This window comes from Tiliqua scincoides, chromosome 2, assembly GCF_035046505.1.
Source record: "Tiliqua scincoides isolate rTilSci1 chromosome 2, rTilSci1.hap2, whole genome shotgun sequence".
NCBI lineage: Eukaryota > Metazoa > Chordata > Lepidosauria > Squamata > Scincidae > Tiliqua > Tiliqua scincoides.
Genome location: NC_089822.1, coordinates 52,626,629 through 52,652,007, shown reverse-complemented (window position 1 = coordinate 52,652,007; position 25,379 = coordinate 52,626,629). Strand labels below are relative to the sequence as shown.

The 25,379-nt window shown below is 43.8% G+C and overlaps 1 protein-coding gene across 1 annotated transcript in view; it reads right to left on the bottom strand.

The window, feature by feature from the left end:
* DMXL1 (Dmx like 1) overlaps positions 1 to 25,379 on the bottom strand; it is a 108,458-nt gene that overhangs the window by 13,187 nt on the left and 69,892 nt on the right. The window contains exons 32-39 of the mRNA XM_066613988.1: positions 23,646 to 23,779; positions 22,433 to 22,518; positions 20,814 to 21,015; positions 18,920 to 19,037; positions 8,460 to 8,522; positions 7,044 to 7,130; positions 6,178 to 6,299; positions 5,287 to 5,428 (exon numbers count right to left, since the gene is read on the bottom strand). Coding sequence (XP_066470085.1) covers positions 5,287 to 5,428; positions 6,178 to 6,299; positions 7,044 to 7,130; positions 8,460 to 8,522; positions 18,920 to 19,037; positions 20,814 to 21,015; positions 22,433 to 22,518; positions 23,646 to 23,779 — 954 coding nt within the window. The remainder of the gene's footprint in view (positions 1 to 5,286; positions 5,429 to 6,177; positions 6,300 to 7,043; positions 7,131 to 8,459; positions 8,523 to 18,919; positions 19,038 to 20,813; positions 21,016 to 22,432; positions 22,519 to 23,645; positions 23,780 to 25,379) is intronic.

Below are 25,379 nucleotides of genomic sequence, written 5' to 3'. Positions count from 1 at the left end.
GTGCCCAAACCCTGGCCCTGGGGCCACTTGCGGCCCTCGAGGCCTCTCAATGCGGCCCTCAGGGAGCCCCCAGTCTCCAAAGAGCCTCTGGCCCTCCGGAGATGTGTTGGAGCCCACACTGGCCCGACGCAACTGCTCTCAGCATGAGGGCGACTGTTTGACCTCTTGCGTGAGCTGTGGGATGAGGGCTCCCTCCAATGCTTGTTGTTTCATGTCTGTGATGCAGTAGCAGCAGCAAAGGCCAGCCTTGCTTTGTGCAAAGCCTTTTATAGGCCTTGAGCTATTGCAAGACCTTCATTCATTCATATAAGTTATTCTTTAGTATATTCATTTATGTAAACTTATGTAAATTTTTTCAATTTTAAATGTAAATTAATTCTTCCCCCCCCGGCCCCCGACACAGTGTCAGAGAGATGAAGTGGCCCTCCTGCCAAAAACTTTGGACACCCCTGTTCTAAAGCAAATATTTGCGGCGAAATATGGTACCTTAGCATTAAACTTTGTCGAATAGTGTGCCTCTGCTTTTGCCCTTCTGGTGCAATATATGAACATTACATTGCCTCTGCACAGTACGAGTGCCCTACATTTCACAAACATGCATCTCATCATGGAGGTTATGCATCTATGCCACACTGGAGGGTACGTTAGAATACAAATTGAAAGTATTCACACATGCAGTATGATCTTAGTGTCACAAACCTAGGGGGGTTTGGGCTGCTCAGAGTTCTTGGTTCTCGAACCCTAAAGCCCTCAAGGCCCCCCGGTCCAGTAGTACTGCCACCACCCTGTATGTGCCAGTGCCTCAGTCCAGGGACACTGAGACCCTCTAGGCTTAATTCTATCCCTTGCAGGCACTGAGCGCTTTCTCCAATTAAGGCTTCAGTCCTCAAGTTACTAGACCTCAATGAGCACTTGGTAGCTTGCTGAACGGCTAGCCAGGATTCTGAACCTTTGTCCCCAACAGGCAATGAAACAACTTGGTAAAAGAGATTTTAGTTTATTAAGTACATAAGGTTACATAAAGTTACAGTAAGGCAGCAAATGCTAGAGGCATAAACATCTAGGAAACATATCAGCAATAAAATAATAAAGCTAGCTGGCTATCTCTATTAATCCCTATCTCTCACCTGGGTCAGCTTCTCTTGTAGATCTTTTGGCTCCAGGCTACCTGTGAGGCCAGATGCCCATGGTGGACAATGGACTCCCAGTGTACAGGATCTTGCACCCAAAAACTCTGTCCAAGAAGAACCGGACACACCCCTTGGGCACTTATTATTATACTTCTCATGCTAATAGTACTGAGGTGACTTCATACTTATTCAGACTGTCCAATCAGAAACTTTTGAGGACAGAACCTTCTTGAAGTGGGTCTGGTTGCTAGCCCTCCTAGTGCTTACCCCTCCCAACTGGAGATCCATAGCTGCATTCCATTCCAGAGCCCCTCAGTCTACTGAGGTGTTAAACATTCCAGTGGGTTGTAATTCTTGTTGTCTGTCCTTTCTGGCCAGCAAAGGAGAGACAACAATCTTTTTGTTTGTTGACTCACATTCTTGAAGCTAAGAACTGCTAACCACTTCTCCGTTACTGACTTAGTTTGGTTCAGGCTCCACATGCTAACCTAGGCCTAATATGTACATATCCATGACACTTAGTTAGATTTGTTCACAGCTCCCACAGTATCCAACGAAACACACATGCTACTGAAGAGACTATTATCTTTCCTACAGTAGCATTAACAACAATTTTAAATATCTTTGTGAAGTTCCCGCAAACACCATTTCACATTTACTATATGTACTACTTCAGCAAAAGTGACCTAACAGATAATAAAAGAAGAGTGTTAAGTATTTAAACATTCTAATTATATTAAGTAATTAGTTCCCAAATTTTACATGCTGAAGCTAGTTACTACAATTGTAGTAAACTATTTGTTTGAGAGGGGGGAGGGGGGATGACTTTCAGAAATATAGATAACTTGTCAATCTCTTTTCCTCCATCAAGAAATCAAGGGTCTTAATACTTGATGAGGATTGTTAAGTTTTCAGAACTACAACCAATTACACAGGCTTTGGGGTCTATATACATTCAATGGATTATGCATGTTTCTTTAAAGATGCGGCTTAGTCCTTAGAAACAGTGTTTCTAAGGACAGAATGAACTGAGGAAATCTCAAGAGATGAGAAAGTTAAGGGTTAGCTGGCAGGGTCAGTAGTAGATTAAGATACAGGAATCTGAGCAAAGAGTACATAGAGAAACAAGGAAACAAGTGGCCTGAGGAAAGGAAGACAGAGAAAACAATATAACTAATCTCACTATGAGACTAGCCATGAACTCACTAGAAAACCATATAGTCAGACACTCTCTCCATCAGCCTCAGCTCTTTCATCTCTAACATGCTGATGATAGACATTACAATGTTGTTTTAAGAACTATGTTAAGATAATACAGTATATGTGGAGTATTATATAAATGAATGTAAAAATAAAAGGAAATGGGAAGGAGGAGAAAAAAGAGTGACAGCTGGAATTGGAAATACTTCAGTATCCTGTGCTGATAAGGCAGTGAAATGAAAAATAGGAATTTAAGGACCCCCAAAGAACAGTATGTGCTTAGAGCTGAAGAAAGAAGGGTTCAAGGCAAACATGTTACTATGGAAAAGCTTCATACAAGGTAGGGTTAGCTTTTTATTTCCAATGTGCTTTCAAGAGCTTCACAATGCGTAGAAATCCAGTATGCATCTCTGCTGCTAAACTGTAGCTGATTCATTCCTGCCTAGGAATATGATGAGCTAAGGACAGGCAGAAAGGCATGCCTGTCTAACATGACACCTGACACAAAGAAACTGAAGGGGTGAATCTTTTCTTAGTAAGAGATTATTATCATTATTAACTTTATTTTTACCCCACCTTTGTCCCCGGAGGGACTCTAGGCGGCTTACAAACAAAGGTGAAAACAAATTAAAAAAACAATTAAAAAACAGATAAAAACATATTAATGACATATCATAAAAACAGTAGTCAGATAAAAAAGTAGTCAGGTAAAAGAGCATAGTGCAGCAAATTATAAAACGATCAGGCCTGTAACCAGATGTTAAAAAGGCCAGGAACTCAGAAAGCTTGTCTAAACAGAAGGGTCTTCAGGCCTCGCCGAAAAGTTTCAAGAGAGGGAGCAGTTCTTAAGTCAAGGGGAAGGGATTTCCATAGTGTTGGTGCCACGACTGAGAAGGCCCTATTTCTTGCCGCTGCCCCACATACCTCCCTAGGCGACGGCACTTGTAAAAAGGACTTCTCTGATGACCTAAGAGGACGAGCCGGATTGTACAGGAGTAGGCGATCTCTAAGATACCCTGGTGGCCCAGAGCAGTATAGGGCTTTAAAGGTCAAAACCAGCACCTTGAATTGGGCCCGGAAAAGAATGGGCAGCCAGTGCAGCCACTGGAGAAGCAGACTGACGGAGTCAAACCGCCTAGCTCCAGTGACCACATGGGCCGCCACATTCTGCACTAATTGCAGTTTCCGAAACGTCTTCAGGGGCAGCCCCACATAAAGCGTGTTACAATAATCTAACCTCGATGTCACCGTAGCATGGATCACCGTGGCCAGGTCTGCACGATCCAAGTACGGCCGCAGCTGGCGCACCAGCCGAACCTGAGCGAAGGCACCCCTAGCCACAGCCGCCACCTGGGAATCCAGGAGCAGCTGCGAGTCCAGGTGGACCCCAAAGCTGCGGACCTGCTCCTTCAGGGGGAGTGCAACCCCATTTAGCACAAGCCGATAGTCCAGCACCTGCATCGAGGATTTCCGAACCAGGAGCACCTCTGTCTTATCCGGATTTAATTTCAGCTTGTTCACCCCCATCCAGATCCTCACTACCTCCAGACAGCGCTCCAGGCCCTCAACCGCCACCCTGGAGTCTGGAGGAAAGGAGATAGAGCTGCGTGTCATCGGCATATTGATGGCACCCCACTCCAAACCCCCGGATGACCTCTCCCAGTGGTTTCACGTAGATGTTAAATAGCATGGGGGACAGAATTGAACCGTGTGGCACCCTGCACCTCAAGGGCCAGAGTGTCGAACAGGCATCCCCCAGCACCACCATCTGGGACTGATCCTCCAAGTAGGAGCGGAACCACTGCAAAAAACAGTGCCTTCAACTCAGCCAATTGGCCCAGATGAAATGATTTTTCCCCCTTTCCTATTTCTTCATTTAGAGCCTCATAACACATGACAGCCCTGCAGGTAACAGGGTGGTTATGACATTGGCTAAAAAGCCACAAGTGGCATTGTCAGATCCCAACCAAGAAGACTCCTATACCTTTAATATGTACTTAGAGGCACACATTCACAGCTTTTCCCACCAGTGTAACATAATGATGATAAGAGTCACATCATACGCAACTCCCTTTTGGGTCACTCTTACAAGCATAAGGTCTTTTCAGGAGCCAGGGTAGGAAACAAGCGAGGTCCAATGGACACTGAAGATTAATTGTGCAAACCAAGTTGAACTAAATGGGTACGTATACAATAGTCAGGGAGGAATGAAAGTGAAATCCTGTGTCAGATCCAAGTTACTTTGGTAACTGCAAAACCAACATAACGGGGATCATCATCAAGATCTCCCACCATCTGTGAAAGTAACTGTGTCCTCCAAGAGGAACAAACATCACTGCTATGAGTGGCTCAATGAGAGAGAACTCTGGGGGAAGCCAAGAGTTATCCTCTTTCAGGGTTTATGCTTCTATAGTGTGAAGAATCATTCTAAAATGGAAGCCTGAACCTGTAAAACCCAGACCCAACATTTCTGAAACAGGCCACGTTAGACCAAATCAAGATGGTCTGGACATAGGTATGTAAAAATTACCAACCATTTATTGTTAAAAGTCAGGTAACACCTTTTTGGAGGCTTCCAACAATTCATATACATTTTTAGTAATGTTTTTAACAATTGCACATGAGAGACTAGCCTTACAACTGGCCATATCATCATTGAAGGCTGAGATGGGGAGGGCAAAGACAACCCACTAAGTTCATGGCTTTCTTGAATCAGGACTTCTCAACTAATAAATCATGTTCTTAGTCACTGCACTATGCTAGTTTCTTAATGCTGAATTCTTCTATTGGGGTATACAACTGAAGCTTTGTTTACACAACAAGAATGCTTAGCATGCTTTTATCCTTAACAGTGGTATCAGATTAGAAGTGTATATCCCAGGACTATTATTCTCTATAAATTTCATGAAAAACCTTATTAAGGATATAAAGGGTGATTCTATAACAAGCCACTTACCACAGCTGCACCTCTGCCAGTCTGGGTACTACCAAGCCAAGGCATGTTGATCGGAGTGCCAGGATTGCTGTGAGTATAGGGTGTAGTTCCCTGAATATTTGTCAGGTCATCACGAGCATTTATAACTAAGAAATCATCAGATCTATAAAGGATAAAAGGTATAGTGAGGACTGACTGTACCTTATACGCAGCAAATGCCATTTCTCCCTTCCCTAAAAGACAATACTGCTGTTCAGTCATTCTGTACCCACAACTTCCAGTCTATGAAATACTGTCATGAGTTTTCAATTCAAAATTCCAAAACATGGGTTCCCAATGTTCATCCAATCATTCAGGCAGCCAGGCAAAGGTAAGTCAGGACCCTGAGGCAGCTAAGGAAGCCAAAGGCTGCCAGAGATGCAACACTTCCTTTATCAATGCAGGTCACTGCAATACCAAAGCAAGTCTGCTAATGATATCAGAGAGAGATTGTATAAGCAGAGTAGAAAGAGCTGGCTAAAGTGAACAGAGCCGAAATGTGTAGATAACAAGACTGAGATAAGAGAAACAATCCAGGAGAGAGACCCAAACAACACTGATGGGTCATATTCTAGCAGGACTTGAGCTAACTGAATGCAGAAAACAGGATAAACTTACTCTAAGTTCCCAAGTTAAGTACTGGTTCCGTTCCAGAGGTTTGTCCGGAAGTCAGAACATAGAGAAGTTAGAGCAGCCAGTTCTTGCTGACCTGGCACTACCTTGCCTGGTTAAAGCACCACAATGGAGAGACTGTGCCTATGTAAAAGTGCTGACACGGCCGTACATAACTGACATCCATTTACTAAGGGACCAAGTGCATAAAATACAAGTCAGTGTTGAGAAATCTAGACAAAAGACAAAAAGAAACAGTACCCTTTAGCTTCCATTTCTAAGTCATCATCAACCCAAGCATAGATATGTGTAGACAGAATTCCCGAAACATCTAGTTCCTGAATGTCATGACTGGAAGCTATCGCAATACAATTTCTGTTGGCCTAGAATATAAAATTGCAAGAAAAAATGTTAGCTCCAAGACAGCAGTATCACTATTTAAAACACCTTTAACTTCACTACTACCTCTTTGTTGGTAAAGAAAAAAAAGGTTCCATTCATGCACATAGCTACAAATGTGACTAGGCATTTGCAAGAATCTGCTTCAGACAACTTCACCTGGCAGACTGGAAGTATATATAGTTTGGATAATTTTCATTATAACAATCATTTCCTTGAATTTAGATAGGGAATGAAGCAGGATAAGAACATAGGATAAGTTGTAAGCCTACATTCATCTACTCCAGACACTTATTTTAAAAGTGGCAATCCAGATGGCCAAGGAAGCCCACAAGCAGGGCGTGGCCATGATGATAATCTCCTCTCTGAAGCCAGCTTCTGAGTTAGTACTAGTAAGTTTCTAACAGCCCAGCTTCAAGGGAAGCTGCTATGTAAACAAAGCATGCCCACACACTGCAATCATTTATTCATGATAGTGGCAAGGCTAAAATATTTTAAAAATATAAAACAACTTCAACTGAAACAACTGCAATGGAAACTCCAGTACTTTTATGCATGCAGAAAATCAGCAAACCATGATTACATTAGCAAGAAAACAGTGCTCTCCATTTTCTAGGAACTGATGATTTTTAATCTGAGACTGGTGCCATTATGACAGCTATCCTTCCAGGCCTGAAGGCTTAACATTTCAAAGTAATGTAGGGGAAAAAAAGTACCTGCATACTTGCCTTATTGACAGCAAAAGCAGTAATAATGTCTGAGTCTTTATGGATAATTCTTGCTCTGCTTCCTGGATAGCCCATATCAGCCTCTATCTGTATTTATTAAAAAAGACATTATAGTTGCAATATTTCTATATTTTTAGGTTATGTTGAAAAATAAAGGCCAAATTTTAAGCAAAAATAGATCTTCACTTCTCAATAGAAATATTACTTTCATTAGTCCAAGATGGTCTAGTCTAAAAAAAAAACATACTAGCAATTCTAGTTCTTATCTGCCTTATGATCACCCATTCATTGTCACTTCTTCCTTACATTAACTTCTAGCTAACCTGAAAACTAGAGAAAGTGGAGAAATGTCAATGAAAAATGCACTATGCTTACCTACAAAATATCAAATAATGACTTCATTTCAACCATTTAAATGCTTAAAATCTAGCTAGTGTTACTGTGAAATTTGCTGGGTAACAATGCCCATTAGATCTAAACAAACAATCTTACTACTATAATAGAGTTTTTGGTACAGTACTCAGGTATTAACCTATGAAGAACTCCTCTGTGATCAAGTATACCAAGTATGCATAATGCTTTGCACTTGCATAATACATCAGTTAACCAAAGTACCACTGAACATATCAAACATTAACTGCTCTAGCCCACAAAGATGTTTATTTATAACATAGTTTACTTAATGCATAGGAAACCACTATCACGTACATTGTAAGAGTGATGAAGCTAAAGTTGAAAAACAGCTATACAGGCGGAGCCTCCATATGCATGAATACTACATCCATGGATCTGGCTCAACACAGACCCCGGACCCGTGTAGAGCCGGACTTGGCCCCACCTAAGCCCTCCGGAGGCGACTGAAGATCTTGGGTTTCACCAGGCTTCAGAATGCCTTATATGGCCAAAGAGGTCACTTCCAGTTTCCCTCAGGAAACCTGAAGTCGCATTTTTCGGCCAGAAAAGTCCATTCTGCAACCTGCAGAGGCAGCTGGTGGACACATGCTGCCTCTGGAGGGCTTTCTGAAGCCCACAGAGGCGACCAGCTCAGGTCCCCTTCTGAGGGCTTAAAGAGGCAATCGTGGATTTATTATCTGCAAATTTCAGCATCCATGGAAGGTCTGAAAACGGATCTCCTACAGATACCAAGGCTCCACCTGTACAAATGTTTCTTCATAATCTTTGAAAAGTGGAAAGGGCTCATGAAAAGCTAAACACCTTTCTCATTTAACATGAAAATTCAAAAATTTAAGTATAGAACTTGCTTAGAGAGCAGAAAACTATGACACTATACTCAGCATCCTATCTTCCCAAGAGGTACTTTTATGTTATCCAATTAACTTAATTACTACATAAAGAGATTCTGAATGTAGAACACACACACACACACACACACACACACGTTATTACCATACGTACCTTATTGATCCCAGGTTCTTCCACTGAAGTACTTTTGAAAGATTCACTTTGGTCTTCTAATGACTACATAAAAAAGACAAGATGAAACTAACATGAAATTCTAAGTGGCAAGATGAACAATGATATGGTAGCATTATGAAACAAAACTTCTTAGTGGAACATAATTGCATAATAGTCTAAGCCACTGGTTCTCACACATTTAGCACTGGGACCCGCTTTTTAAAATGAGAATCTGTCAGGACCCACCGGAAGTGATGTCATGGCCAGAAGTGACATCATCAAGCAGGAAAATTTTTTAACTATCCTAGGTTCCAGTCCTACCCACACTTACTCAGGAGTGAGTCCCATTTACTACCATTGTTAAAAGCATATACATAGTAGCTTGTTAAAAGTACAGGTCTGTAAAATTTCCCCAAATGCAGTCACATCCCATGGCAGCATCAAGTCTCATAGATTAAAAATAAAATATTGAAATGAATGGGGATCCACCTGAAATTGGCTTGCAACCCACCTAGTGGGTCCCAACCCACAGTTTGAGAAACACTGATCTAAGCTTTCGTATCTTCTTTCAATATACAGGTGGAGCCTGTTTATCTGCGGATTTTATATCTGTGGATCTGGCTCAACACGGCCCCCCTTGACCTACGTTGAGCCAGACTTGGCTCTACCTGAACCCTTTGAAGGTGACTGGAACTGCACTCCAGTCGCCTCTAGAGGGCTTTCTGAAGCCCACAGAGGTGGCGTGCGTCCACCCCCAGCCTCTCTGGGCTTCAGAATGCCTCATAAAGGCTAAATACTTCATGCAGGGTTAGACGCTCCTGGAGTGGGAATCTAACTCATTCCATCGCTACTAACAAAGGGGTCAAACAGGGCTGTGTCTTGGCCCCCATGCTTTTCAATCTGTTTCTAAACGATCTTGCCCCATCCCTGAAGGAAGTAGATAGCCATTGTCCGAAGCTTGGCGCAAGCCAAGTGCCGCTACTTCTGTACGCGGATGATGCAGTACTGATATCCCTTACTAAGATTGGCCTAAAACGTCTGCTGAATCGCACTGAAGAGTATCTTTTGTCCAACAAATTGCAAATCAATTATGCTAAATCTAAGATAATGATATTTGCCAACAGATGGAAGGCTTTTAAATGGTCTTGTAATGGCAATAAAATTGAGCAGGTTAAGCATTTCAAGTACCTGGGAATCAACTTCCATTACAGGCTCACTTGGGCTTTTCATCGTAAGGCAGTGCAGAACGCATCCAAACTAGCGTCGTCAGCTATTTCCTGTTTCTTTTTTACCTGCGGCAATGGTTATGTTCCAGCCGCTCTGGAGGCGTTTAAGGGAAAGGTTCTTTCCCTGGTTCTTTATGGCTCTCCTGTCTGGTACAAGGCTGTTAACCAACCATTAGAACGCATTCAAGCCTCCTTTCTGCGGAAGATTTTGGGTTTACCCAGGTGCGTTCCCTACTTGGTTCTGTGTCTCGAGGTGGGGTTAATTCGGCTAAAGACAACTGCTTGGCTAAGATTACTGAAATTTTGGTTTAGGATTTTATTTAACCCTTCCTCCTCTGGTCTAATGCACCAATTATTGTCGGATTCAGTCCTGCCATTAGAGATCACTGATCTTCTAACCAAACTCAGGTCAATAGGGCTGGATACTGCAGAGCTAGGCATGATTGGTTGTGATAATGCTTACATAATCGTCAAAGAAAGAATTCTTGATATTGAACAACAAGAGCTGTTTAGTGCCGCCAGAACCACATGCTCTCCACTCTATCTCCATGTTCCAATCAGTTTTGGGAAACCGGCCTCCTTCTTTTATCACCTGGAGTGCCCACAGGCTCGGAGAGCATTCACACTTGCAAGATGTAATGCTCTTCCATCAGCCGTGTTATCGGGCAGGTTCAGTGGTATTCCCTACTTGGAGAGGAAATGCAAGTGTGGTAGGGATTGTATTGAGACCATAACACATACCCTTTTCTACTGCCCACTTCATGATGTTTTACGCAAGAAATATCTAGGCCCTTTGCTAACTAGGATGCAGGGCTGGGAGGACTCAATCATGCTTCAGTCTCTCCTTTCCACACCTGACTCTGAGACCCTTGATAGGGTCGCTTCCTTTTTATCTGGGTAATTGCCAGGCAGAGCTCTGGAACTCTGGGCAGTATGTGAGGAAAAGACTGATGTCTATGTTGTGTTGTCTTTGTATATTTTTGTTTTGTTCTTTCTCTGTATTTTATGCCAATAAAGGTTTTACTGAACTGAACTGAGCCTCATGAAAGCAAAAAAAGCAACTTCCAGTTTCTGGAGGGAAACCAGAAGTGAGTTTCTAATGTCTTGTAAGGCATTAGGAGGCCCAAGGAAGCCCGCTGGCGGGTGTGTGCAGCCTCTGCAAACTTCAGAAAGGCCTCCAGAGGTGACTGGAGGCAGCTCTTGCCACCTTTTGAGGCTTTAAAGTGAATTTAGGTATCTGCAGTTTTTTTTAATCCGCAGGGGATCCACAAATGAATCCCTCACAGATATTGAAGCCCCACCTGCACTCCTAAAAGCACTATGATAAATATAGGTCAAGTCTCTTTATTTGCTGGTGTTTCGTTCCCCAAACTCCCACTGATAAAAAAATTCGCGTTATACAAAACCGGAAATGGTCCCTTTAGTGTTTTTAAATAAGAATACATGTGTGCGTGTGGGGGGCTTCCATTACCTTGTGCGGCAAGCTGGCTGGCAGTCTGGGTGCTTGGGGAAGCTACTTCCATATCGTGTGGCCCCCCCCCATTCACCCTCCATTGTGGAAGCTGCCCCACGGAAGGAGCAGCCGCACCTCATGGTTCCTGCTGGTCTGTCTGTCTGTCTCTCCCCCTCTCTCCCTCCCCCAGCTAGTGAGGGTGAATGGGGGAGCCACACGATCTGGAAATAGCTTCCCCAAGCGCCCAGACTGCCCGCCAGCTTGCCACACAAGGTGATGGAACAACCCCCCCCCCCCACACACACTTATTTCTGGTTGAGAAACAGTTAAAGGGACTTTTTTTGAGCAACTCCACGTGGGTGGCCAGCTGCATTGAGACAAATCCGCGGATGAAAAACCCACTGATAATTAGGCTCAACCTGTATCTCTGAATCAAATTCAAATCTGAATATAACCATACTGGTGGATTATAAATTTCCAACATGGTTTAAAAAATGTTCAAAAACAATGCTTAATTGCTTCTCTTTAATAGCACTGCCCTGTGGTCTTGCAGTCTGTTTTTGCACATACTCTCCAAGCACTTCAAAAACGGTCCTAAAGGTAGATGCTGTAGGTCAGCAGTTATCAAACTTTGTACCGCTATGACAAAACTCATCCTCAATGCTGGGTCGCGACCTGATGTTTGCTATCACAATGCTATCACATTACTGGGTGACATTGGAGGCTGCTCCATATGGACATAGTGGAAATGGAAAAGGTGCAAAAGAGAGCGACTAAGATGATTACGGGGCTGGGGCACCTTCCTTATGAGGAAAGGCTACGGCGTTTGGGCCTCTTCAGCCTAGAAAAGAGACGCTTGAGGGGGGACATGATTGAAACATACAAAATTATGCAGGGGATGGCCAGAGTGGATAGGGAGATGCTCTTTACACTCTCACATAATACCAGAACCAGGGGACATCCACTAAAATTGAGTGTTGGGCGGGTTAGGACAGACAAAAGAAAATATTTCTTTACTCAGCGTGTGGTCGGCCTGTGGAACTCCTTGCCACAGGATGTGGTGATGGTGTCTAGCCTAGACGCCTTTAAAAGGGGATTGGACAAGTTTCTGGAGGAAAAATTCATTATGGGGTACAAGCCATGATGTGTATGCGCAACCTCCTGATTTTAGAAATGGGTTATGTCAGAATGCCAGATGCAAGGGAGGGCACCAGGATGAGGTCTCTTGTTATCTGGTGTGCTCCCTGGGGCATTTGGTGGGCCGCTGTGAGATACAGGAAGCTGGACTAGATGGGCCTATGGCCTGATCCAGTGGGGCTGTTCTTATGTTCTTATGCTGCCAGGTCACACCAGGTCTCTGCAGACGCGTGTGGCCTCTGGGAACCAAGTGCCTCGGGAACTAAGAGCCAGGTAAGGCACAAGAGTTTAGCATCTGGGCGAGGAGAAGGCAAGGAGACCTCTGAGTTTTGGAGAAGGAGAGGAGGAGGAGCAGGAGGAGGAGGTAAGTGTACTCATTCTAACGCTTTGTCTTTCTAACTCCCTGTCTTCTAACCTTACCTTTAAAGCAACCTTAAATCAAAATTGAAAGTTAGCACCTAAGGGAGGTACATAGGGCTACTCTGAGTAGGAGCAGAGTCCTACTCGTGAGTAAGAGCCCAAGGGTCAGGCATTTAAATCAAAGTTGAAAGTTAGCTGCACCTAAGGTAGCACCTAATCGAAGGAAGGGAGGAGGATAAAGTGGAAAGCAGGTTTTTCTACTTGTTTAAATTAAACCTATACTTAACCCAGGTTAAACTTAATCTACGTTAGAACATAACCTAAACAGGTCAGTAAATTGGGACACAGGATCTAGAGAGCAATAAATAATTAAACAAACCCAAATAAAAACTAGCTTGAGTCCAGCCCAAGAGAACAGAACTAGGAGGGAAAGAACCTAGGAAGGGCCAATTCCCAACCCATTAAGAGCCCCATTAGGCTAATCCAAGCAGTCCATTCAGGAGCCTGCAGAGTAGGTCACGCCCATCAGCATCCGTTTGCCTTCCTGAGCTTTTGTAAACTCACCTGGGAAGGCCAGCCCCCTTTCAATCAGGAAGGAAGGAGGGAGGAGGAGCCAGCCAGGAGTATAAAGCTAGGCAGGCCATCGCGTGAGGCTCTCTGCAGACGCGTGTGGCCTCTGGGAACCCAGTGCCTCGGGAACTAAGTGCCAGGTAAGGCACAAGAGTTTAGCATCTGGGCGAGTTCAGCAGCAGGGCGAGGAGGCCAAGGCCCCAGACACTGCCCTTCCTCTTCCCTTCAGAAGAGGGCTGCTATCCAGTGTACGGTTTTTAAAAGGACCCCTAAATAAAACAACAACAACAACAAAATAGCTATGCAGTCAGACAGCCAGCAGCAGGGTGGGGGCTATCCAGTGTTCTGCATTGAGTGCCACATGTATGATTATATGCCTCTGGGGCATAAGTCATGGGTGTGTCCTCGGTGCAAGGAGCTCCAGAGTCTCAGGGAACGTGTCTGCTCCCTTGAAGCCTTGGTGGCCGACCTGGAGAAGCGCAGGCAGCCAGAGGAGGACCGTGGGGAGACTTCCGGGGACGATCAGGCTTCGTCCCAACCTCAGGCGTGCAGCTCCTCGGCTGCCCAGGTGGGAAGTCTCGGGACTGGAGGATGTCATCCTGGAGAGGAGGGAAACAATCCCCTAGGGGGGACCCCTTCTCCAGGGGATGGGCCCGTATCCGAGCGCACTCGGGATACTCCTCGGCGGGAGGGGGGTCGGGGGCTTCTTGTAGTGGGGGATTCGATTATTAGAAACATAGAGAGGGGGGTTTGCGACGGATGTGAGGACCACATGGTGACTTGCCTGCCTGGTGCGAAGGTTGCGGACATCACTTCTCGTCTAGACAGGTTAGTAGACAGAGCTGGGGGAGAGGTAGCGGCTGTGGTGCATGTCGGCACCAACGACGTGGGCAAGTGTAGCTGGGAGGTCCTGGAGGCCAAATTTAGGCTTTTAGGCAGGAAGCTGAAAGCCAGGACCTCAAAGGTAGCGTTCTCTGAAGTGCTACCTGTTCCACGCGCAGGGCCAGCTAGGCAGGCGGAGATCAGGGGTCTCAATGCGTGGATGAGACAGTGGTGTAGGGAGGAGGGGTTTAGATTCGTTAGGCACTGGGGAACGTTTTGGGACAAGCGGGGCCTGTACAAGAGGGACGGGCTCCATTTGAACCAGAATGGAACCAGACTGCTGGCGCATAACATTAAAAAGGTGGCAGAGCAGCTTTTAAACTGATCCCTGGGGGAAGGCCGACAGGAGCCGAGGGGCATCCGGTTCGGGACTCCTCATCCCTATGGGATGAGGATGGGGAGGTTAGAGAACAACAAGACAAAGGCAGGGTAGGAGAAGAAATAGGGAAAGGTAGGGTGATGGGATGTGATAGACGGTTTGGCACAATGAGAGGATGCGGGGACAAAGGAGCGAATAAGCAGCCCATCCTGGGGCATTCCGTGTATAAATGCTTTTATGCGAATGCCCGAAGTCTACGAGCAAAGGTGGGAGAACTGGAATGTCTGGTGACAAGGGAAAATATTGACATAGTGGGCATAACGGAAACCTAGTGGAATGCGGAGAATCAGTGGGATACCGCAATCCCGGGCTATAAACTCTACAGGAGGGACAGGCAGGGGCGTGTTGGAGGTGGGGTGGCCCTTTATGTTAAGGAAGGGATAGAATCCAGCAAAGTAGAGATTGAAGGTGGGTCCTACTCCACCGTAGAATCTCTGTGGGTTAAATTACCAGGCTTGTGCAGCAATGTAATACTGGGGGTGTGCTATCGTCCTCCAGACCAGAAATCGGATGGGGACCTTGAAATGAGGAAACAGATCAGGGAGGTGACAAGGAGGGACAGGGTTGTAATCATGGGGGACTTCAATTATCCTCATATTGACTGGGTCAATTTGTGTTCTGGTCACGATAAGGAAACCGGATTTCTTGACGTGCTAAATGACTGTGGCTTAGATCAGCTAGTCACGGAGCCCACCAGAGGACAGGTGACTCTGGATTTAATTTTGTGCGGTACGCAGGACCTGGTTAGAGATGTAAACGTTACTGAGCCATTGGGGAACAGTGATCATGCTGCGATCCGTTTTGACGTGCACGTTGGGGGAAGAATACCAGGCAAATCTCTAACAAAAACCCTTGACATCCGACGGGCGGACTTCCCTCAAATGAGGAGGCTGGTTAGAAGGAGGTTGAAAGGGAGGGTAAAAAGAGTCCAATCTCTCCAGAGTGCATGGAGTCTGCTTAAAACAACAGTAATAGAGGCCCAGCAGAGGTGTATACCGCAAAGAAAGAAGGGTTCCACTAAATCCAGGAGGGTGCCCGCATGGCTAACCAGCCAAGTTAGAGAGGCTGTGAAGGGCAAGGAGGCTTCCTTCCGTAAATGGAAGTCTTGCCCTAATGAGGAGAATAAAAAGGAACATAAACTGTGGCAAAAGAAATGTAAGAAGGTGATATGGGAGGCCAAGCGAGACTATGAGGAACGCATGGCCAGCAACATTAAGGGGAACAATAAAAGCTTCTTCAAATATGTTAGAAGCAGGAAACCCGCCAGAGAAGCAGTTGGCCCTCTGGATAGTGAGGGAGGGAAAGGGGAGATAAAAGGAGACTTAGAGATGGCAGAGAAATTAAATGAGTTCTTTGCATCTGTCTTCACGGCAGAAGACCTCGGGCAGATACCGCTGCCCGAACGGCCCCTCCTAACCAAGGAGTTAAGTCAGATAGAGGTTAAAAGAGAAGATGTTTCAGACCTCATTGATAAATTAAAGATCAATAAGTCACCGGGCCCTGATGGCATCCACCCAAGGGTTATTAAGGAATTGAAGAATGAAGTTGCAGATCTCTTGACTAAGGTATGCAACTTGTCCCTCAAAACGGCCATGGTGCCAGAAGATTGGAGGATAGCAAATGTCACGCCTATTTTTAAAAAGGGAAAGGGGGGGACCCGGGAAACTATAGGCCGGTCAGCCTAACATCCATACTGGGTAAGATGGTGGAATGCCTCATCAAAGATAGGATCTCAAAACACATAGACGAACAGGCCTTGCTGAGGGAGAGTCAGCATGGCTTCTGTAAGGGTAAGTCTTGCCTCACGAACCTTATAGAATTCTTTGAAAAGGTCAACAGGCATGTGGATGCGGGAGAACCTGTGGACATTATATATCTGGACTTTCAGAAGGCGTTTGACACGGTCCCTCACCAAAGGCTACTGAAAAAACTCCACAGTCAGGGAATTAGAGGACAGGTCCTCTTGTGGATTGAGAACTGGTTGGAGGCCAGGAAGCAGAGAGTGGGTGTCAATGGGCAATTTTCACAATGGAGAGAGGTGAAAAGCGGTGTGCCCCAAGGATCTGTCCTGGGACCGGTGCTTTTCAACCTCTTCATAAATGACCTGGGGGCAGGGTTGAGCAGTGAAGTGGCTAAGTTTGCAGACGACACCAAACTTTTCCGAGTGGTAAAGACCAGAAGTGATTGTGAGGAGCTCCAGAAGGATCTCTCCAGACTGGCAGAATGGGCAGCAAAATGGCAGATGCGCTTCAATGTTAACTTCAAATAAAGTTTTATTATGTCAGTAAGTGTAAAGTCATGCACATTGGGGCAAAAAATCAAAACTTTAGATATAGGCTGATGGGTTCTGAGCTGTCTGTGACAGATCAGGAGAGAGATCTTGGGGTGGTGGTGGACAGGTCGATGAAAGTGTCGACCCAATGTGCGGCGGCAGTGAAGAAGGCCAATTCTATGCTTGGGATCATTAGGAAGGGTATTGAGAACAAAATGGCTAGTATTATAATGCCGTTGTACAAATCGATGGTAAGGCCACACCTGGAGTATTGTGTCCAGTTCTGGTCGCCGCATCTCAAAAAAGACACAGTGGAAATGGAAAAGGTGCAAAAGAGAGCGACTAAGATGATTACGGGGCTGGGGCACCTTCCTTATGAGGAAAGGCTACGGCGTTTGGGCCTCTTCAGCCTAGAAAAGAGACGCTTGAGGGGGGACATGATTGAGACATACAAAATTATACAGGGGATGGACAGAGTGGATAGGGAGATGCTCTTTACACTCTCACATAATACCAGAACCAGGGGGCATCCACTAAAATTGAGTGTTGGGCGGGTTAGGACAGACAAAAGAAAATATTTCTTTACTCAGCACGTGGTCGGTCTGTGGAACTCCTTGCCACAGGATGTGGTGCTGGCGTCTAGCCTAGACGCCTTTAAAAGGGGATTGGACAAGTTTCTGGAGGAAAAATCCATTATGGGGTACAAGCCATGATGCGTATGTGCAACCTCCTGATTTTAGGAATGGGTTAAGTCAGAATGCCAGATGTAGGGGAGGGCACCAGGATGAGGTCTCTTGTTATCTGGTGTGCTCCCTGGGGCATTTGGTGGGCCGCTGTGAGATACAGGAAGCTGGACTAGATGGGCCTATGGCCTGATCCAGTGGGGCTGTTCTTATGTTCTTATGTCTGTTTGCCTCCATAGGTCGCAAAATTCCTTGCAGAAGCAAACTGGAAGTCATGGATGCAAACTGGAAGTTGATCACTTCTGCGAGGCATTCTGGATCCCATAGAGACAAATGGAGTGGGTCACAGGCCCAGCATGACCCAAAAGTAGCCTATAGTGTTTTCCAGTAATGCTATGCAGCATGACAGCAAGCACAGTTTGAGAACAACTACTGTAGATAATGAAGAGCAAACCCTCAAGAAAAAGAGGGGAAAAGGACAAACCCGGGATCAACATGTTTATGCAAAACAAATAAATGGTTTACTGGTGCTCACGTTATGTTACTCTCCAGTATCAGAACTTTACTGCTCATACCTTACTGAAAGTTTCAGAATATTCTCAAAATACTTTATAACAGAGTTTCTCAAACTGTGGATCATGAAGCTGCAACTGACAAGCTGATGACAGACTAGGAAATGCATTGGGCCCTACGGAAAGTGAAACTAAGCCACACTGCACACAGTTACCCAAGAGCAGACAACTGTGCCTAGGTCCATTGCAAGAGCAGGCTGAGGAATCCAATACAAATATTCATTTGGTCCCAATCAAATGAATGCAGCCCCCCAAAATCACCCGAAAAGGGAATCTCTCCCTTCAAGCTGACAAATATATTGAGCCCAATAGAAAGAGAAATTAAGCTTCATGCTTGCATTTACTCAAGAGTAAGCAAACGTGCCTTGGTTCCTGTTGAACGTAAGCCAAAGGGGAATGCAAGGCTATCAGAACGGTCCAGGTCTGATTAACATGGAGCTCAACAATTGTTCTAGAAGGCAGCTCCCCCACCATAGTACAGTAAAAAGAGGCTTGAACTGGTCAGTCTTCTTTTCTGGTCTTGTAAAGCTAGGTGGGTCCTGACAGTGTGTAATTTTAAACAGTGGGTCCTGGTGCTAAAAAGTTTGAGAACCACTGCTTTATAAGGTATCATTTATAAAGTTCACTTATATGCGATTTATACACCTTTATGGGGCAACTGACAACATAGCAAAATATCAAGGAGTAACTCTGCATGAGTTTCTCAGAAGCAAGCAGATACTAAGGATAGAAGGTTGGACACTGAGAGTTATCTGCAGTCTTAAAATACTTTTTCAAGTGTTTGACATCTGAAACTCTGCAATAACTGATACAATCATCATCACTTCATGGCCTTACCAATTAAATTGCACCTATCACAAATGCATTTCTAAAAGTGAAAGTGTATGTAATGGTATGCAATTTTATTATAAACATACAATACACACCTCATTTGAGCACCTTTTCTTTGGAAATATGTTTCTGATGAAGGTTTCTTGGACAACCTCTTGTTTAACGAGATATTGCCAAAGCCTCTTTGCAGAAAGTGCGACGTGACTTTTAGATCTGCAAATGGAAGAGATATGTTTTTTCCTTAGCCATGCTGACGATTTCAGAAGCTATTACTGAAAAAAACCAGAAGTTCTGGTCTGATGCATCCATCAAGACGTACAATAAAATGTCACACTTTCTATGATAGAATCTCATAGATTGTTCTTATCTAAAGTGAGAACACACACAAACATGAGTCATAATATGTGCTTGCTCACGGAACTGAAAACAGACTGGAAACCTGAATGAGAGGAAACGATGGCAGTCTGCTTCTTACATACTTGAAAAATCAGGTGCTCAATACTGCTGATGAAAATGAAGTTGCACGCCACTGTTACATATGCTCATTAAATGGGTGTATTCCATCATATAATGGGAAATGTGCATGCACAGACCAAGAAGGGCAGAATCTTCCAGAGCTTCTCTAGAGCAGAAGGTACACTACTAACAGTTTCACCTGCCTTCCCTCCTATAGAAGAGGAAAGAAAGAGTATGTCTAGTCTCGTCAGTTCCTTCACTGAGTCACCATAGGAACTTCCACTCTTTTAAGGTATGGAAGGGGGAACCACTAGGAAATGGCACAAAGCCACTCAACTAATGTCTGTGTTATATGTAAGTGCTGCAAACTCATCAAGAATCTGCAGTTCATCCACACCACATACAAGAGCCATGGAAAATAACAAGTCACTTCCAATTTTGAAGATAGACAGCACATGCTAAGGTATGTTGAGTAGCATTTTTGGGTTAGAACAATTCAGTCACCCAACCCTTTAAAATCAGGTTAGCTTTGTCTATGGCTCCAATCAGATTGTGAGTCTGGATAGTTAGATGCCAAAAAAGCAACTCTTTCTTGTTGTGCCAAGACTTCTTTCCCTGTTCATCTGTCCTAATGCAGAATGGTCAAGCCTGTGTTCTTCATCCAAGGAAGCTAGGTTAGAAGCTAACTCAGTTTGAGTAACAATGCAGAAAGAAGTTAGGAAGAAAAGAGCAGAAAGCTGATAAAGCAGGGATCTACAACCACGATGAGCGGAGAGAGAGAAAAGCACAGAGAGTCACCGCATAAAGAAGAGTGAAGAGCAAAAGAAAGAAGATTCAAGGAAAAAAATTAGAAAGAAAAAAATTTAAAAGGAGTAAAAGTAAAGAAGGGAAAAAAGTAAGTCACAGAAACAAGGAAGAAGAAAAAAAAAGAGTCACAAGGAGGTGTACAAATAAACCAGCCTATTTCCATAAAAACTATTTGTACACTAAGATAAAACCTGGTTTCCACTTCAGCCTGCCACTCCACTGGATACTCCCAGCAATTCCTGGTCATTTCAAAGCGCTGCAGAGCAGGGAGGCTGCACATTATGCTCTTTGTAAGAAAAGGGAAGCGGGTATGGAGTGCAACCGCTCATTTTCCCACCTACCCTCCCTCCTGGATCGGGGGGGGGGGAGGGGAATAATTACATGTGGAAAGGTGTCATTTGGGGGGATTCAAGTAGTGCAGGAGCATGTGCCACCTCTGACCTGCAGTCAACCAGTGAATACGTGATTGGAAGTGAACATGTTGTACTACAAACATGATTTAAACCTACTATTATATCCAAGTTCCTATGCACCGACATACACACCGTAGTTTCTAATTATAATTTGGACAGTTAATGTGAGTTCAACTGATATACAGAATATAAGACATGAAAAACACAGAAATTACTAAGCGCAAAAATGTGCCTTTGAGACACTTCATGCACACTACTAAAAATACAGTATTAAAATATGTAGGAAAATATTTACTATTTAGCCCATACACACTTGAAAGGGGTGTTTGTAGGTTCCAGAAGGGCTTTGTGACGAAGCAGTGCAGGGCCTGAAGATGAAGCATCTTCTGAAGCATGAATTGAAATGAAGTCATCTGGTGGGCCGCCATGCATCTCAAGTCGTCTGAGAAGAACTTGCTCCCAGCGCTGGAGTATCTTTAGAACCGCATGACACAGGGGGGAGCTAACTGGAAGTTCTAAGTTCAAACATGCACAGTGTTTGTTTGAAACTACAATCTGATCATTAAGTTATTAAAACTTTCTTCACCCCAAATACGTTGTGCCACGGCCACAAACTTTACATCAAGTTTATACTATAGAACCAACACGGGTTTTCTAGTTAATAAGAACTCTATAGTAGAGAAAATTCAACATGTCCGTTTACAGTACAGCTGTGCCAAGACTGCCCAACTGTCTGCTGAGTGAAAGTTTTTCAGTCCCATTCTAAAAATATTTCTACTAAAGTAAGCTCTACTGAGTGGAAACATGTTGCACTTGACAATTATCTTTGTAGTTTAGCTCAGCTGTCTCCAATCTGGAAACCAATATGCAACGGGAAAGGTGTCCCCGGCAAGATGGTGCCTGTTCTGCCAGGGAGTTATCCTTCACTGCTGTTAATCTCCCCTAAACTGAGCTCCAGCTTGCTGCACCTGCCCCCAAATCCAGGTGCAATGGCTACTGGGGTGATGGAACCCAGAAGCAGCAGGCCAGAACTTAGTTTGGGGGAGATCGATGGCTGGGAAGGATGGCTCCCTGGCAGAATGGTAAGCGACATTCATGCGGGAGAGGAAAAAGGTCGGGCGCCAGATTCAGCCCACAGGACAGGGTCTGATTTAACTGAAAGTAGGCCTTCAGCACAAACACATGCATTCCATCTTCTTCTCTGACAAAAAAGAAAAGGTGGTTTGTAAAAAGATGATCAGCTTAAAGGTATTACTGAAAGACTATGACATGACATAAAACAGAAATATTCCTCCAAAAGGGGCTCTGATTTCATTGCATTTTACATTCTGGCTGGCTGTTTTACTGAAAAGCAATGGAACAGCCTCTGTTTATTGTAAGAGAGCCTAAGGAGAAGCAACTCTTTTGATTTTAAGTGACTGCAGCTCACTATTCCATAAATCTACTACCCTCACAGAGCTTTTCACTCACTGCCTCTTGAAATGTTCATTACAATGATCTCAAAAGGATGCTTCCTTTAGATAATGTTCACTTCAACAGCTAGTGAACATAATCTGCTTCCCATCCATTTATAAACCAATCTACCAAGATTATATATGCACCTAGAAAGTGCATATATATGCATCTTGAAAAAAAATTAAACAATTCATTCCTTAAATATTTTATATCATTTGGTATCCCCCCCCCCCAACTTTCAGGAAGATATATCTGCTTTCCCCCCCACACCAATTAGTTAAAAGCTAAGGCCAAAGATCTTTACAGAGTACTAGTGGCTAGTTTTACTCTAAGACAGGAATTTAACACAACACAGTGGTAAATATGCTAAGCACATGAGAAATCTGTGAATGCAGGCTTGACTTACCTTAAAAATACAGAGTAATGAAATTGTATAAAAGACAATTCTTTAAAAAAAAAAAACAATCACAGACATACCTGAAAGATCATGTCCAGCCAAAGGGTAGAATGTCTTCAAGTTACGAAGAACAAGCTGAACCATAGCCAATCGCATCAGTGACCAACTGAACAGAACACACAAAAATAATCACCAAGGAAAATTATCACCAAGCGTGAAATCATGAAAGTTTAACTCCCTGCATTAGGACAACATGCACCAGCCTAAAACCACAATGTATGAAGCAGAACAAAAGTTAAGTTCTTAAATTTGATTTCAAATTTGTCCCAATATCATCCTGCTAGAAAATGTCTTGTAAGGCACTCTGAAGCAATCCACACATATCCATAGTGTCCAATGGATTACCAATTACCAATATCAATATCGGAGTTGAAAGACTAAGAGACAGTGGCTTGCCATGGTCAATCATAAGCTAATGGATAGTTATTACCCCTGCCAACTGGGTAAGAGGCACTTTTTCAAGTGGGTGCTCCTTTTTATTTAGCAGGGGGAGAGTATATAAGAACATAAGAACAGTCCCACTGGATCAGGCCATAGGCCCATCTAGTCCAGCTTCCTGTATCTCACAGCGGCCCACCAAATGCCCCAGGGAGCACACCAGATAACAAGAGACCTGCATCCTAGTGCCCTCCCTTGCATCTGGCATTCTGACATAGCCCATTTCTAAAATCAGGAGGTTGCACAGAGTAACTGGCCCGCCTCACCCCAGCAGTGGCTGTCTACTGGTGTTTTGCATTTTTTAGATTGTGAGCCCTTTTGGGACAGGGAGCCATTAGCCATTTGATATTTCTCTATAAACCGCTTTGTGAACTTTTAGTTGAAATGCAGTATAGAAATACCAATAATACCAATAATAATAATAATAATAATAATAATAATAATAATAATAATATAATTATTCTGGAATCAACACTGGTTCCTACAGTCAACTAGATCTTCATTTATACAATCGTTCTATTAGAGCCTTCTGCCAGAGGTAAACAAGACTCAAATTTGAAGAAGTTCCAAGAATGCTGAGGTTTTCATGAATCTTCTTTCTATGGCAGCCTGCTGTCCTTGTAAAACTACAGTTAGAAAAGGAAATCGTGAAAGGTGTGATGCACATACAAAAATGCTGTGTGGGGAATCTTTGGAAGGGAAGGTTTGTCCCTTCCCTTGAATGTTTACTGTTTCACAGACAAAGTGAAGAGACAGGAAAATTAAAAACAAAACAGTTAAAAAAATAGCTCTCACCTATACGAATTCGAATTAGAATGTTCCTGGAAGTTCCCGCCTGGTGTGAATGCATACTCCTCTTCATCATCACTGCTTTCTTGACTCTCCTCCGAGTCATATTCAACTTTAGTCTGTGATGATGGAAGAAACGGCTAGAAAACAGAGGTAATAAGATGTACTGTGTAAATCCACACTTCAACTCCCATACATTTCACAATACATACAAATACTAAAGGCAGAGGTTCTCAAACTGGAACAGTGTGAAATCCCAGTCAGGGAACCTCTATCATTGTCCCCTTAAAGCGGCGATGTGACCCACTGCTGCCAGGAACAAAAGGGTTTTTGCTATTTACCTGAGGGCCGCTATGGCTCTCCAGAGGGTCTTGGGAGCAGTGCCTCTAAACTGCTGTGAACAGCAAAAAATAAAAAGCTACTTCCAGTTTTCATCACAAAACCAGACTCCTTTTTGCTCTTTACAGCAGTTTGGAGGTGCAGGGAAGCCCACCAAGGGGTCATGGGCTCCCCAGACCCTCTGGAGAGCCATAGTGACCCCCAGGTAAGTAGAAAAAACCCTTTTGTCCCCAGCAGTGGCATGATCATGGTGATCTGATTGCATTGCTGCCCCCTCCCCTCCCCTGCAAGCACTTTAGGTTCACAAACTCTTCCAGAAAGTTTGGAAACTGCTGCTTAAAGGCATTTTTTTTAAATCCCACTTTCTCCTACAACAGATTTCAAACTTTCGTTTATTTGCATTCCAGAGGACTTTTCTTAGGACTTGCTTACAAGAGGTCAAATCAGTAAACACTCAATTCTTATGCCTTTTAAGGTTAGAAATGCAGACAGAAATATCAAGCTTCTTTTCTCCTCTGCATTGAGTTATTTTCTGCGCATCTTGAATTATTTAATCAATTTAGAAACTTCTTTTAAAAATAATTTCACGCCACTCAGAAAGCAGAACACTTCTGAAACATAAAACAAGCAATTCAACAGTTTAATAAGATCAACATACAAAATATTAGCAGATAAAACTCTGCATAAGACCTCTAGTAACCATAGATTAAAACAGCAATGAAAAGTGATTGCCTTTATGTTTCTGTACTTGTGTCAGCTCCTGTTCCTGTTAAGTTGCTAAATCCTGTATGACTTCCCACAATGGTGAAACTGGATAAATTGGATATTTGGTATGAAAAGCACGCAAGCTTCCATGAGTAAGAATGAGAATAGTTCCCTCTATGCAGACAATGTCCTATTAGCTTTCTTACTCGTATCTACAGTTAAGCCAGGGTAAGAGTTTCTTTCTGCATGGTTTTTGCAAATATGGTACTCTTCTGCAGTGGTAGTTTTTCAGTCACTTCATGAACAACGCAAGCAGAATACATCACTTTACTAAACAGGATTACTGATGTGGATTCAAGTGCCAAACACTGTGATAAGTGCATAATCCATGATGTGGAAGCTGCCTCTATATGAGGAATCAATCCCTTTTTCAGTCTTGCCAGCACATGAAAATGGGGAAACAACCAGAGTGCAGAAGGGTCTGCTTCATCACAGATGACTGTAGCCACAGACAGGGTTTGATGTTTCTTTTCATTTGAACATGTTCTACGATTCAACAATATTTGCCCACATGAGAAGAACTGTGCAAACACTTGTGTATTACATGAGCTGCAGTAGGTGGCAACATGTACAGACTGATCTTGAGCCCCTACCAATAAAGTACAGTTGTTGGCAACCTTCAGTCTCGAGAGACTA